The sequence below is a fragment of the Phaethon lepturus genome, unplaced genomic scaffold, assembly GCF_000687285.1.
Source record: "Phaethon lepturus isolate BGI_N335 unplaced genomic scaffold, ASM68728v1 scaffold9691, whole genome shotgun sequence".
In the NCBI taxonomy this organism is placed as follows: domain Eukaryota; kingdom Metazoa; phylum Chordata; class Aves; order Phaethontiformes; family Phaethontidae; genus Phaethon; species Phaethon lepturus.
Window position 1 is genome coordinate 1 of NW_010518497.1, and position 15456 is coordinate 15456.

General features: G+C 43.4%; 1 protein-coding gene across 1 annotated transcript; it reads left to right on the forward strand.

The window, feature by feature from the left end:
* Window positions 1-1402: 1402 nt before the first annotated feature.
* CENPT (centromere protein T) lies at window positions 1403-15255 on the forward strand (the record flags this gene model as incomplete). The annotated part of the gene is made up of 10 exons (XM_010296752.1): window positions 1403-1427; window positions 1980-2073; window positions 3647-3780; window positions 5230-5263; window positions 6372-6514; window positions 6982-7401; window positions 8962-9168; window positions 11964-12140; window positions 12864-13067; window positions 15126-15255. Coding segments are annotated over exons 1-10 (1568 nt in total), but the record flags the coding sequence as incomplete, so codon positions are not given.
* Between the last annotated feature and the right edge of the window lie 201 nt (window positions 15256-15456).

The following is a 15456-nucleotide window of genomic DNA, read 5'->3' on the forward strand; positions in this document are numbered from 1 at the left end:
GGCCGTTCCGCCGGGGCCGCCCGGCGCTGCCCGCCCGTTCCCGCGCGGTGCGAGGGAGAAATGAGGCCCCTGGGGCAGGGACCGGGGAGCAAAGGACGCTCCCTTGCCCCTTTGCTCGCCTCTAGATGTCGGAAACGGGGCGAAACCCCTGAATCTCGTGCTCGCCGAATAGTCAGGGCCGTTGCAGCCTTCCAGCTGGGTTATGTTTTTCTTTCCCCTTTTTGGGTTGTTTTAGGTCAGGGCTGTGAGGGACGAAGGGCCATGGACTGTGCTCTCAAGTCCCTCAGGCTTTTGTCCACGATGAGAATTGTGCATTGAAACCCGCCTCCATGTTATAGCCTTGTGAATTGTCTTCCACCCAAAAATGAAGTGCCAGCATTGTTAAAAAGCAAATGTGCACGATTTCTTTTGGGGAGTTTGGAAAATGTTTCATGTTAGCTAGCTTAGGTTTTTATTAGGAGACAGATGATGAAAGCTTTTGATGTTAAGGTTCATCTTACCCCATGCATCTACCCCAGGCAACGCTACAGGCTTGGGGAGGAGTGGCTGGAGAGCTGCCCGGCAGAAAAGGACCTGGGGGTGCTGGTTGACAGCCAGCTGAACATGAGCCGGCAGTGTGCCCAGGTGGCCAAGAAAGCCAACAGCGTCCTGGCCTGTATCAGAAATAGTGTGGCCAGCAGGAGCAGGGCAGTGATAGTGCCCCTGTGCTCGGCACTGGTCAGGCTGCACCTTGAATCCTGTGTTCAGTTTTGGGCCCCTCACTACAAGAAGGATGTTGAGGGGTGTGTCCAAAGAAGGGCAACGGAGCTGGTTAGGGGTCTGGAGCACAAGTCTGATGAGGAGTGGCTGAGGGAACTGGGGTTCTTCAGTCTTGGGGAACTTCAGTCTGGAGAAGAGGAGGCTGAGGGGAGACCTTATCGCTCTCTACAACTACCTGAAAGGGGGTTGTGGCGACGAGGGTGCTTGTCTCTTCTCCCAAGTAACCAGCGATAGGATGAGAGGAAATGGCCTCAAGTTGCGCCAGGGGAAGTTTAGGCTGGATATTAGGAAAAATTTCTTCACCGAGAGGGTGGTCAAGCATTGGCACAAGCTGCCCAGGGAGGTGGTGGAGTCACCATCTCTGGAAGTGTTCAAAAAATGTGTGGATGTGGTGCTTCAAGACATGGTTTAGGGAACATGGTGGCGCTGGATTAATGGTTGGACTTGATGATCTTGAAGGTCCTTTCCAACTTTAGTGATTCTGTGATCTTTGATGATGAAAATATGATTTTTGAATTGCATGTCTGATTTCTCTCTTTAGACTGTGTCTGATTCAGGAAAGGAGAAGAATTCTGGCAGAAGCACCTTGCTGAAGCAGAGACCGACTGTGTTTCCTGGTCTTGACAATGACACGCCACGGATGATGCTCAAGAGAATCATCCGGACCCGTAAGTATATTTTTTTCAGGAAAACAGAACAGAAAGACAATATTTTGACGGAGTTGAGGATAGGAGGTGTTCTCCCGTAGCCTGTTATTCTTACCCTGTTATGTGGAACAGAAATGCAGACCACTGTGTGACTTTACATGAGTAATCGCAGCAGTGGCAGCAGAACGAGGTGATGTGATACAGCTCTGTCTCAAAGACCGTCTCTATTGATGAAATCATATTCTTGAAAATCCTCCTCAGTCAGTCTTCTTATCCTGATGAGCAAGCATGTGATCCTTGTGCCGCCTTTAGCTGTAGGAGTGTGTGTAAATTCGAGAGGCACGCACCGCTGCAAACTTCAGCTCAGCTCTGGTACCTGGAGCCCCGTTTGTCATTCTTGGCTTTGTCATTGTACGTGCAAGCCTTCCTAGGAGTAGAACACAAATAATTTTCACCAGGTCTTTATTTTAACCCGTTAATAAATGTAATTTGTAGTGTATATTTGACACTGCTGCATTTTTGCATTCTTGCTGGGTTGAACTGTGAAAAGGAAATATTTTGGTTTGTTGGCAGAACAACAAGTTTCACCTCTGGCACCTCAGATATCTAACCATGAAGAAACAGAAGAGGCTCGATCAGAGCTCCCGTCTAAGAGGATTTCCAGCACGTAAATAATGTTTTTTAAATTTTAATTTTAATTGTTTTACACTACCAGGTACAGCGACCATGGGATTGGGGGGCAGGATTTCTTTACTACTGGTTTCAGTGATCAGAATTGCATTCAAACAATGGGATATTCAGAAATACGTCTCCAGCTCTAAAAATAGGAATCACTGGGGCTGAGGGACTGAATAGTAAATACTGCAGGTTTGTGCTTGGCCCCTCTTCGTAAATGCAGACTTTTAGTATCTTTTTGTAGCGGAAAGCGTTGGATACAATAAGTCTCCTGATGGCAGCCTACTTTTCTTAGTTGTGTGACGTACTAAAATAGAAGTTCTTGGATCTCGCTGAGGCTACAGGCCATGTGCTGACGATGCCCACGTGTCATGAGTGACTGCTGTGTCTTGTGTTCAGAATAGCGGCTGCTGTGGCTTTTTATGGTGTTGCTGCTTTGTGGTTGTCCTTGTTTTGGGCTGCTAGGGGTCACTGCCTCCCTTTAGAGTGGTTTGGAGGTGAGGTTTGCTTGAGGCTCAGCTGCTTTTATTCATGTTTAGCTTCCATTAATATTTTAAGTCAGTAGGCCTGCCCGAGAGGCTGAAGTGTGGTTTGTTTCCTACCATGTTGTTACAAAATAGAAGAAAACCAGTAGTGGTGGCAGGTCTTAATTTGCTTTAGCCAGTTTTGTCACAAGACTTTGGTGTATTTTTGCTTTACTGCAAAAGAGACCGTTCTAAATAATGTGATTTCCTGTGTTTTGTCTTTTATAACTAAACATTTTGCATCAACTATAAGTAACCTTAAACAGGTCATCTAAAATATTAGGTAAGCTTTCTGTATTTATGTTTTTTAATAGAGGAAGAGAAATCAGAGTTTCCTGTTAGGTGTGGTAGCTTGTTTTGGGGGTTTGTTTTTTTTTTTAAATTCAGGATGATGAGAAGTATTATTTTAATTCCTTCTTGATTTTTGCTTGTTGTAGTTCTTGGACAGCTCCAAATGTGCTTCTCATTGGTCTGTCTTAAATGAAAAGGTCAGATGGTTGGATCTTCGCAGCGTTTTATATTTTGTGTGTTATCTGGTTGTTGAGGTTAAAGATGTATAGACTTTAACAAAATTTTTTTTTTTTTTCATTTTAAGTCTTTTTTTTGATCTGATCCAGTGCCTGGTGGGGATATTGCATGTCTATTCCATGTACCAATGTGCTTTGTGAGACCTAATGTCGTTCTATGATGATGGCTTTTCCTTTACACTGTAACAATTGACAAAGTAATTGCTCCTGTGTGCTGTTAGGAGAAGAGAGCTATGGAGCTTCTTGGAAGTCCAAGCTTCTACTCTAGCCTGACCTTTCTCAGCCCTGTTGTTTTGAATATACACTTGAGTTTTGATTCTCTTTGTGAAATCTCCTTAATAGGAGGGAATGACATGTTCCTGCATTTGCTGAGCTAATGACTGATTAGTTCTGTGCTTCTGCTGCAGCAAGGACAAATAATTTTAACTTACTTTTCAGCAACGTTACAGGGACTTTTTTGGAGTAGCTACATGATAACATTGTCCTTTGTTAAAGGCTTGGTTTGTATTGGTAGGCTGGAAATGCAACTGCCAGACCTTGTTCCTGAGGACACATCTATCACTGCATTCCGTATGACTAAGAAGAGAAAGAAATTCAGCATTTCTGAATTCGAGAGAGCAGCAGACAAACGACTTCCCCAGAACGAAGGTAAGGCCGCGGTCAAAAATCGCCGTGTTCAGCACTGCATTTGCTGTCAACTGATGTTCATCTGCTGCAGTTTAGTCCTTAGTAACTTCTTAGCTGGGCAGTTGTATGCTTGGAAGCAAGATTGTAGTATCTTGTGCAAAGGGGTTAGCGGAGAAGGTAAAAGCCCCTCCTATCAAATTTAAAATATGCCTTTTTGAGCCAAGTTACAGGCTCTGCCCTGACTGTGTGTAATTTCTTGACTGTTTTTCCAACTTGGTGCTCTTTGAGTTTTGAAGCGTCTCCAAAGGAAGCAATCCCTGTCTTCCCTTCAATTCCAGAAACTTGAAAATACAACAAGCTGCATACTTTTCGTTGCAATTATATCAAATAAGTTACAAAGTTCTTGCTTGAGGAAAAAGGATGTTGCAGTTTTGTAAAATAAATAATGTTTTATATTGGAATAAGTCTTCCCTTTAAACATAAATTTGCGAATTTGGTAAATAGAACTTTCATTTTAGATGCAATTTAACAGGGGCAGATAAAACACCTCACCTTGGTTTACATATCCTACTAGCAGTAGCAACTGGATTAGAATTCAAGGGTGGGGTTCAGCCCCAAATTACAGACACCGATGTCTCAGCTCCAAATTACGGACGATCTGTGGCCATGTGTACGCTAGGTAACTGGAGTCCTCCTAAAGTTTGCGGGAGATCTAGTCGGTGGAGTATGGCAGGTGATTCAGCTCACCCTAAAGTAGATGCCTCCATTTGATTAGTCATGTTTGACTATAATGGGAACATAGATACCTGTGTTTGGATATTTTAATTTGGAGCTGAATCCCACCTTAACTCGCCTGTGGTCAAAAAAATAAACTTGTCTTTCTTTAGCCTGGTGCCTGGTCTGAGCATGCCCTGCTAAGATGCCAGCAGCTCTGTAAAAGCAGAGGGGATGTGCTCTAGTATGTTCTAGAATGAGCATGATTATGTCACTGCTCTCCAGACCTGCTTCTGGATTTTGGGGACTTTGGGAGTAGAACCGGTTTGAGTTACAGCTTCCCCAACAATCTGTGGAGTAGTTACCTGTACTTCTAAAGCTTTAATGTTTGGTTTGGGTTGCTGAAGGGTGGTTGTGACTGAGGCCCTAGCCTAGCATCTCACTATTAATGTGGTAAGATTAACATTATTGAATGTGAGGGCATGTGCCATATTAAATTATCTTTGAAATAACTGTTTTGTTGGCCTTTCAGAAATTGCTTATTAGAATTCTAATATGCAGTTTCGAAACGCAGACAAGAAATTGTAATGTGAGCCTGTCATCCAATCCTGTTCTCACGAAAACGTAACTTTTGAGGATTATAGCATAAACTATAGAAAGAGGAAGATCTTTGGGGTGTTCTGTAGTCTGTTGTGTAGAGGGTAATTTCTCAGCTAGAGTACTTTCTCAACTAACGTGTCACAAATCTTTTTCTAGCTCAGTCAACGTTGGACAGCAGTGCTTTGGCTCAGTGAGTTTAAACTAAAATGTCTTAACTTCTGGCTGCCCTAACTGTTGCTGCCTTGATTCATCACCTCTGTAGTTGTGAAGAACTGTGCAGATACCTGGGTTCGTGATTAAGACCTCTGTTATTACTAACACAATCCTCTCCTACTCTGGTGATGGAATTTGAAGGTCTTACACCACATACCTTGTGATTTTCAGAAATCGTGGCTTTGCACTCTATGCCCAGCTTGGTTGAGCTTGTATTGCTACTATTGCTCCTCTTTTTACTTGTGAGGATCATTCCTTTTTTCCTTTAATTCTCATGTTTCCAACAATAAATCAGTACACAATATACCTTAGAATATTATCTCTGCCCATTAATTTGACTCTTCACATCAGTTGCATCTATGCAGTCTTTAGTCCAACTTTCCCGGATTTTAAAGGCTTTTTAGCAAGTCAAAGACATTTTCCTGAGCTGCCTGTGTACTAGATGACCTTTAAAGGTCACTCCCATCTCAAAGGTTCTGTGATACTTTGCTAATGAACCTAGTCATGGTTAGCAATTTCACCTTTTTTGCTGCAGCTGTTGCCTGTAGTCTCCCATCCTCAAAAAAGTTAACAGTGTGTTGGTAGCTCTACTTTACTGAGAATACTGATACTATGAGCGGTTTCTTGGACTTGTTCTGAAGTCCTCCTACAACCCTGCCGTCATCTAGAGGATGTCTTTACTCTCAAACTTTTGTTTTCCCTTTTTTTCTTACTTAAAATTTTAAAAATTCCTGAACCTTTTGTCAGCTATATCGTTGCAGCCCTCTCAAGGTAGGAGGTTGTAAAACAGTCTGATCACAGAGATCAGGACTCTGCACACCGGATCAGGACACTGTAAAACAGTCCTGATAACAGAGATCAGGAGATCTCTGTGATACATATCCTGATGTTAGGTGACATCATGAAGTTAAACTATTTGTTTAAGGTAGACTGGCATGTAATCTTCAAGCTTTTTTTTTGGGAAATTCCTTCTAGCTAAGGGATTTGTGAAATGTCTCACTGTTCCTGGCAGCATGTGCGTAATCTGAGGGTAAAAGGTGAGTGTGGAAGTTTGGAAAATTATTTCTTCCCTCCTCTTTTTACAGATCTCTTCGCATGTCTCTTGGTTCCTTGATCCCACCAGATGCTACTGAAAAGAGAGGCTTACTCCGGAGGCCGAAAAATCGCAAAGCTATTGACATGGAAGCTTTTGAAGGCGGAGTGGAACAGAACATGCGGAAGAGAAAAGGTTTCTTTTGCATCGTTACTTCTGTTTCGGGAGGGAGGGCGTTATATAAGGTGATTTTTTAGAAGCAGTTACTGAAGAGTGGTCTCTCTTTTACGATGTAAAGGCTACTAGCATGTTCACAGAAATCCAGTGTAGTTGGGGAGGCAAGATTAGAATGAGGCTCTGCATCTGTAGTTGCTTTGATTCCATGCACTTAAATATGTGCTCCTTCCAGTTTGGTGAATTTATACCACAGGAATCGTTTGGGATCGTGTTCATAACTGTGGGTATTGGGGAGATGGTTTGGTAGGGAGAGTTAGGGACACTGAAGTGCGGTGATACAGTTCCAGTGTTTGATCTGTGGAGGATAAATAAAATTTGGTTGAATGACTTAAATTTTGAATTATGCAAGTCCTGGTAATAAATGTGTGTCTATATGACCTTGAACAGTTTTTCACATAAAACTTGTTTTAAAACTTTCTAAACAGCACAGAATTATCTTGTGGACTCACGAACAGCATCTGGGATTCGAGTAGCCACGCTGACAAGTGATGCGGAAATCATGCTGAGTAACACGGAGCTCTTTGTTCAGCCTCAGTTTGATGAACAGAGCCAAAATAAGCCTTCTGCTCTTGAACCACCACTATCGGATTCAAAAACTTCAGCACAGAGAAGCAAGATTTCTGATCCAGCTCAAGAGGAAGCAAGGCTGGTGGGCGTGGTATCCAGTGGGGACACAAATGAGGGAAGGACCCAAAGATACGCTGAGGACTTAATCCTTGATCGTGAGCATGCTGACGGAATGACTTGTGTGTTTCCAAAAACACCCCCAAACCAGCAAGAAGATAAACAGGATCATTCCCAGCAGGGTAACCCCATGGAACAGTTTTCTGTTTCAGAAGAGGGTGGTGGTTGGTAGTGAGTACTATGGGTTAGGACTTTGGGCTTAGCAGATAGGAAATCACAGAGTGGTTGAGGTAGGAAGGGACCTCTGGAGGTCATCTTCTCCAGCCCCTCTGCCTAGAGCAGGTTGCCCAGGGCCGTGTCCAGGCAGCTTTTACGTGTCTCCAAGGATGGAGACTGCACACTCTGGGCAACCTGTTCAGTGCTCACAGTGAAAAAGTGTTTCCTTATGTTCAGAGTCTCCTGTGTTTCAGTCTGTGCCCGTTGCCTCTTCTCCTGGCACTGGGCACCACTAAAAAGAGCCTGGCTCTGTCTGCTTTACATCCTCCCTTCAGATACTTGCATATATTGATGAGATCCCACACTGAGAGATGCTCCAGTCCATTAGTTGTCCTGGTGGCTCTTTGCTGGACTCTCTCCAGTATGTCCATCTCCCTTGTATAAGGGAGCCTGGAAGTGGACACCGTAAATTGGTCACAAATATGGTAAGATAAGGAGACAATGTGTAGGAGCTGTAGACAGAGTTAGAAGGAGTCTCAGGAGGTTACTAGTCTAGATTTTTACCTTAGTAGGGTCATTTATCTGTCACAGCTAACCGCCTCTCTGTCTCCAGGGCCTTAAAAATCCCTTGCCAGAGGTAGTCACCTCCCTAGTCACCAATGCTTTGCAGGTCCTATCACTTGCTAGTTTTTCCCTGGTGTCTGATATCTCTCTCCTGCATTAATTTCCCTGTAAATACCTTATCCTGGCTGTGTAAATGGGAGTACATTTTCCTCAGGCCCCAAGGCATGGTTGTAAGCCTAAAACGTTCTGCTTCGTGACCCTGGGGCAGCTAGCCAGGACAGGATCTGCTGCAGCAAATAGCTTTGTGCAGTTCTTCGGTCAAAACTCCTTATGCTTTCCATGAAGTATGGACAGGTAAAGTTTCATTTAGGTTTTTTTATGATTCTTTGTCAAAAGGACCACGGAAATGATATTGGAAGGATGGTTGGTGTGTTCAGTACTGTTCAAGGCAGGAGAGGAGTTCTTGCCATGGAAAGCTTAGAAATTAATGCCTGGTGAACTGTCGCACCATACTTTGCTTCTGGAGAGTTGTCTGTGGCAAGCTTTGTGGGAAAAGTTGTTTTCAAAGGACAAGGGATGAACAGAAAAAAAGATGAGTTGCTCTGAAGAGCCTAGTGGTAGGCACTTTCAGGGGAAACAGATAATGTGGCGAGACATGTGGAGGACATGGAACAGGGGACTTGATCAAATGAGAGGAAGAGGAGGGGGGCAGTGAGAGCACATCTGAAAGGTGCTGGAGTTTGTAAGGCATTAATGTCAGAAGTTAATGGTTACATGGTTCTGCTCTTTTACCAAAGGTAGCTGATGTCATTGTTGCTTCTCAGTGTGAACTGAAAAATAGTTGCAAGGACTTTTCCAACTGGTTCTTAAGATACAACGTGACTTCCTAAGCTCTTTCTTGTGGGTATTCCTCTCTTTGCTTGGTTGTTTTTTTACTTCTCACAAAAGCTAAAAGAAAGTTTAAAAATATACTGGGGCACATTAATGCTCTCAATTTCTAGCAGTTAATAGATGGAGCTCCTCTTTGTCGTCCAGAAGTTCAAGTAAATGTTTGGGATCCCCAGTCACTCTAAAGCCTAAGAGATCTTTCAGCATGTCTTTGAGAGAAGTTGTGTCCTATATAATTGAAGACCTAGATGTAAGCGATACAGAAGAAGAGATGGCTAATACAGTGAACGAAGTGGAACAGGAAGAGATTTTCAGAGAGGGTAAGCAGTGCTTTCAGTGTTGCAAGGGACTGGAGTACTTTGTTTAAAACCAAGAGTTTTTCAGGTGATTTTCAGAGTAAAATAAGACTTTATTGTGCAGTAGATGCTGGAGATGATTTAATTCAAGTCATGTTAGAGACACTGAGCATTTCTAGACGAGCTTTCTAAAAGTAGGCTGTGACTTGCTCATGTGCTTCCTTGTCAGTATTTGCTTTGTTCACAGTGACTGCAAATGGAATAAAGGTCCATACTTTTTTGGTAGGTCCATAGTACTGCTCATCTTCCCATAGGAAAGATGAATAGCTCCCTCTTGGCAAGGAATATGTCTGGCTAATCACACGTTTTGTTCGCATACATTTTAATGGTTTACTATATTTATTTAAGCCATGTTGGCCATTATCTTTCTCCAGTACTAACCAGCATCTTTTTCTCTTAAGGCAAGGGCTTGAAGGTTGCTCTCCCTTAAGTAATAAAGATTGTCACTTGTAGGTGGGGCCTTAACACCTCCTTTTTTCTGGAAGAGAGCAAATCATGCAAGTTGCCTGCTTTCACAGGCACCTTCTCAGTTTTCTCTGAAATCCTTTTGCTTTAGAATAAGATGGTAAAAACTGCACAGATGCTGAGGGTGGCAGGAGTTATCCCATCGTTATATAAAGCTTTGGGGTATGTGTGGGCACAAATTCCTGTGTGTTGTTGAATTTCATTTTCCGGACTCCAGTTTAGAATCCTTTTTAAGTCTTTCCCACTGTTCCTTTGCCAGTGTCTGGGAATGAGAGGCAACCATTGCCACGTGGGTTTAGCGTTCTCTACGCTTAATTACGTCTCAAGTTTCACATGAATTACCTTATGGGAGTATGGAAACTGCACAGTCTATAGCACCAACAGTTTTGTTATTAGAACTTTAAACTGAATACTTGCAGTCCCCACAAGTAATTGCTTACACATACTAGGTGCAGCAGCGAAATGCGTTATGTTGCATTTTTATCTGGTTAATACAGACTTCTGTTGTAAACAGTTCTTTTAGAGTAGGTCGTTAAGGTAGTAGATATTCCACACCTCTAAATTTACAGTTGCGTAAGGTTGGCATCCTGTAATCTTTCTTGATTCTTTTGTCATGTTACAGTTTTACTTGGGTGTACCTGTGGAGTGTGAAGTTTAAATGGGATGTGACTCTTGAGACCAATGAAAGTCACCTCAGAATTGTTATAGTTCTGTGAACAGCATCTCAAAGCTTGGGGGATGGTCATAAGAGCAAATAACATGTAAAAATTATTATGAAAGGAGGAGATGACAAAATGTCACTGTGCTACTAACAGAAACGATTGTCATGCTCACCTTTTGAACACTGCGTGCAGTTCTAACCTCTCCATCTCTAAATAGATTTAATGGAACTAGAGAAGGTACAGAGAAAAAGAGTTTTACCATTAATCAAATCTATGGAGCAGTTTCTGTACATTGAATGACTAAAGATAAGGACTGCTTAGCCTGGAAAAAAGACAATTACTGTGAGAGTGAGGTATAAGAAGTTTAAAAAGAAAAGCCTTGAGCAGCATGGAGGAGGTGATTCAGCAATCGAATTGAAACAAACAGCTCCCTCATCTCTCAGTGCAGGAACTAGAGAGGAGCAACGAGCACTGGCAGGTTATACCAAACTACAGGAGGTACTGCTGCTAGCAACAGGTGAAGAAATCAGTAAAAATGAAGACGTGAACGTGTCAATAGCATCCGGTACTCCACTGTTAAAGTACTGCATCCCAGCAAGGGGCCGGTAGTGTGGGAGACTCACTGGTGCCTGTCTGCCTTAGGCAGTCTTAATGTAGAGTTGAGCTTTTGTCTTCTCGCCACAAAGCTGGTTAATATTTCTCTTAACTTTAGGCAAGATTTTGCTCTGCATTGGTGTAGGGAGCCCAATATTCTGGTTAGTGAGATTGGTATTACTGATTTTTGCACCACCTTTGGCCAAATGTCCGTATCACCTTCGCTGGGGCTTGAGGCTCCCAAGGCCTTGACACTTGTACTTTTGAGTGTGAAACCTTCCAGTCACTGGAGAGGATGGTAAAAATCCACTTTTATGGCTTCTGGTTTTGGGCTCAGCCAAGATTTCTGAACCCTTCAGCGAGTGACAGTACTATGAGAGTTCCCAGTAAGATTTCTCCGAATAATTACCTGCGTGGGTTTCTGCTGGAACTGAGCTGCATGGTAACAGACGTGTCAACTATAGTTCCAGTATGTAGGGAAGAGCAGTGCTTAAGTACTCCTCAGTAGCTCCTTCAGTAGTTGAAGTTTTTAAAGACATGCACATCATGTGTCCATTTATTTCTCCTTACCCTGCCTGCTAGGGTGATTAAAACAACTGCTAGGTGCTCTCCTTGTTGTAGTGCAGCATATCTCTTCCAGAATTGTTTATTCAGAAAAAATGAGGAAATGGGGAGGAGAATCTGAGCACAAACTCCATGTACTGTTAGACTTGAAGGAAAATAAATTGATCTTTCACACAATCACCAGAAGTGAGAATAGATGTAGAGATGGCATATGTGGAGGAGCTCTGCTTACTGATAAGGAAAATTCCTTCATTGGGATCTGATGTAATTAGGTGACTGTAGAGCAAAGGCAGGAAAAGTTGTGCATTTCTCAGCTGTAAACTTTTGGAAGGGAACTGCATCTGCTTCCCTTATTTGTAGCTTATGGCTATGGCTGAGTTATGAGTAAATTTTGGTGGTTGTTAAACTGTATGCTGGTGGTTGATTTGGGGTTTTTTTTGTAGGCAAGACTGATGATAGAATTTCCTATTTTAGCTGCAGAGCATCGTGTAAATGCTGGATATTCTGAACATTTCGAGAAGAAGCTGACCAAAAAAGCAGAATGGCAGATAGCTACAGGACAGGATGCCAGAGTTGAAGCAGAAAAGGCCCCTTCAGAAGGAAAGGGAATAGCAGAAGGCAGTGTTGAACACCAAGGCTTTCGCAGGGCTGGTGAGGACAACGTCCAATACTGAAGACTCTCTCTGATGCCAAAGACTTCTCAAGCTGCATTATTGGCATTGATGCTGGGAGAGAGACTTGTTAACTCTTTGCATTCTGGAATCTGGGCTAAATACTGGGAAAATATCAAACTAATTTTGACATTTTAAGCTGAAAGACTGCATTCTGCTCAAATGGAAACCACAACTGCATTGGCAATAGTGTTTAGAAATATATAATTGCAGAAGGCATCTTTAGTTAAAATTTCCCAGTGGAAGTTCCAGAATCAGGCAAAGACTGATAAAATTTGGAGACCATGTGAGTGTGTTGGCAGATCAGGATCTCCCAAGTTACTTTTCCTGAATTGCTCTGTCGTCTGTGTTCAAGATGCTGCACTAAGGCTTTGGTAAAACTTCTTTTGAGATAAAAGTTCTTATTAAAGGAAATTCATTTAAAAGGAGCTCAGATAAAAATTTCACTCAAATCTCATGGGGTTCTCTACATTACCAAGTGCTATTTTTTTCCTGTGACCTGCACACTTAGATGTAGTAGAGGGAAAAGTTGAGGATTCATCAGTACTTTAGCTTATCTAGCTTAGTCTATTGACACGCTAATGACTGAAGATAGCAATATAATAGATGGCAACATTGTCAGGAATGGAAAGCTGGGTTTCATTCTTATGAGTGCTATGATACTTGTTTCAGCAATGTATTTTTTCCTGTTTTGGAATTCTAGAACGTGAGATTGCCAAAGGTGTTGGAGCTGGAAGTCTGGGCAGGCATTCTCATGCTTTTTCCTCCTCTGAAAAATCTGGGATGAAGCCATTAAAAGAAGCTGTTGAACAAGCAGATGAACTAGAGGACCAGGCTGTCATGGTAGAATTGGATGGTCTGGAAGAAGACTCTACTGAGGATGAAGCTGAAGACCCTGAGAGTGAAGGTAAGAAAACTATTGCAGCAGTAGCAGAAGGCAGTTGGAGAAAATTTTTCCCTGTTATCCCTTGATAGATTGAGGAGCAACATGGGTTAATAACGTTATTAACTGTTTAGTCCTTCAGGCAGTCCAGGGGAAGCTGTTGGCTGCTATTCCCAGGGCCAGATTGTTAGCCACTCATTAGGGGTTCAGGGACTTAGATCATCTTGTACTTTTTGAGGTGAAGATAATGGAGGTACACAAATAGACAAAACTGAGTGCAAAGCCATTTTATACAGTGACATAGGGATATCCATTTTATGCTTCCTTCTTTCCTGACTCCTAACTTCATGCTTTTGAATGTCTTAGCATTGAACTGCTGTTTCCACAGCCATTTATGTGACTCCAGCCTTGAAAACTAATTTAGAACACCATATTTTATACATGTAGCTAGAGATTTCCTTTCCAGTTAACCAAAAGTGTAGGCTGGTTTTCCAGAGAGCGGAGAGGAATTGTCAGTTTCTGAACAGTTCTTTAGACACTGCATTGGTCTGCGCTGTTGCCCCAAGAGTGCTTAAGCCTTTTGGAAGAACATATACATCAGACTGAGTTCTCTTTGATCCAGGCCACGTTTGAGAATGCCCGGAGTGTGTTTTAGTGGTGTCTTTTGGGACTGGTCTTAAAGTCTTTTGAAGTACAGTATACCCTGAAATAAAAATACTGAACTAAGGACATCCTAAAAGAATCCCGTTGCCATGATTTGAGGCATTGTGGGGAAATTCAGCTGTAATGAGGATATCGATGTGTGGAAGGCACAAAGACACCAGTTGAACTGGTACACTTTTGCCACAAGGAAAGTTATAGGTGGTCTTAGGGTGTCTACAATAGTGTGCTAATATGGTTATCTTTAACACAGCTGTATGAAGAGATGGAAAGGTCTTGATGAAGAGATCTCTGCTGATAGGGTGGAACAGTTGAGAGTAGCATCTTACAGGTCTCGTTGGACAAGGAGAGGAAGAAAAGATGAAAAATTACGCACTCTTGTCATAAAACTGACCTCGGAAACCTCAGCATCGCTAGCCTCTTGCCCTGCATCCTGCTCCCTGTCCCTCCAGCATACAGAAATAATTCTTCAGAAGAAGCTAGTGCAAGGAAGCATGGTAGTTCACCCAAGCCCTGCTTTCTCCAAGAAACTCCTGACCCTTTGAGTTGTGGAGTTTAACTCTCAGTAGTACCTGAGGCCTCTAGTACCTGGGCTTGTCATCTTCTGTAATGGGGCAGGTGTCCTAGCTTTTACAGAGGGTTGTGAAGTTGACACCACTGCCAGAAATGCCGGATTCTTGGGCTGCACTCTGCTTGCAAGGGAAACTGGCAGGCAAGAAGCCCTCCGTGACCGCTCCTCTTCTAGACGGGAAGCTGCTCGGTATTTCGATTCTGTTAAGGTTTTCTTTCCTGCTCTCACGTGTTAAGAAGTGAAGAAGTTCAAGAGTGAAGTTAGAGGATGCAGATTAGACTTGGAAGAAACTAGGATGGGTAGGTCACGGCAAAGAAGAGGCGAGGTACTGGCTACAGCCTTAGCCTTAGCTGGAGGGAATTTCTGAAAATCTGTGAATATGGGAGATGTTCACAGGCTGACCCTTGTAATGGGGTGCTCTGCTTTTGTTGCCCTGTGTTCAGGAGAATTTGCCACTGATTTAGCAAGATGGCAATGAGGTAGATTGCAGACTTTGAAGTTCCCTCTGGGAAAAGAAGCTGCAGCTTCTTGGCAGCCTAAGTAGACCCAGCCATCAGCCCCTGCAGCCCGGCCCCAAGCGTGTGTTCCTACACCCTGCCCAGCCTGCTGGTCCTGTCTGGGGGCTGACGGGCTGGACCTGGCGTGAGGGAAACACCAGCCTGTGGGGCGGGTGGAATTGCAAGCAGCCAGCCGTCGCGCTGGTTCAGGGTGCTGTGGAACCATAGCTTGACCGCAGGCAGTGTGGCACCGGAGCAGACGTGTGGAAAGCTGGCTGGGCTTCTGTCTGTGGCTACAGCACTGCCTGCTGCAGGAACTCGGAAAATAGTTCCTCAAGTACTTCTTTTCCCTAGAAGTTTCCATGAAGACACCCGCATTTGTCCATGCTGCAGCGTACAAGCCACTGCTGTCAACTCCTCATCCAGCAAAACCTGCTACTCACAGGTTGTCAACTCCACGTCCTGCAAAACCTGATGCTCACAAGTAAGTATAAGCCACCTTCAGCAGTGGCCCACTAGAAGCGCGTCTGGGGGCTGTAAGCACCAGGCTGAGAGCGCTGAGCCCAGCTTTGTCAGTTGTTTTGTGCTTTACCAGCTGTAGCAGGGAGTAAGCAGTCCTGAAGTCTTTAGCTCATTCACTGCTTTGGCAGTTGAATGAAGAGTGTCATGAAGTGAATGTCAGTAC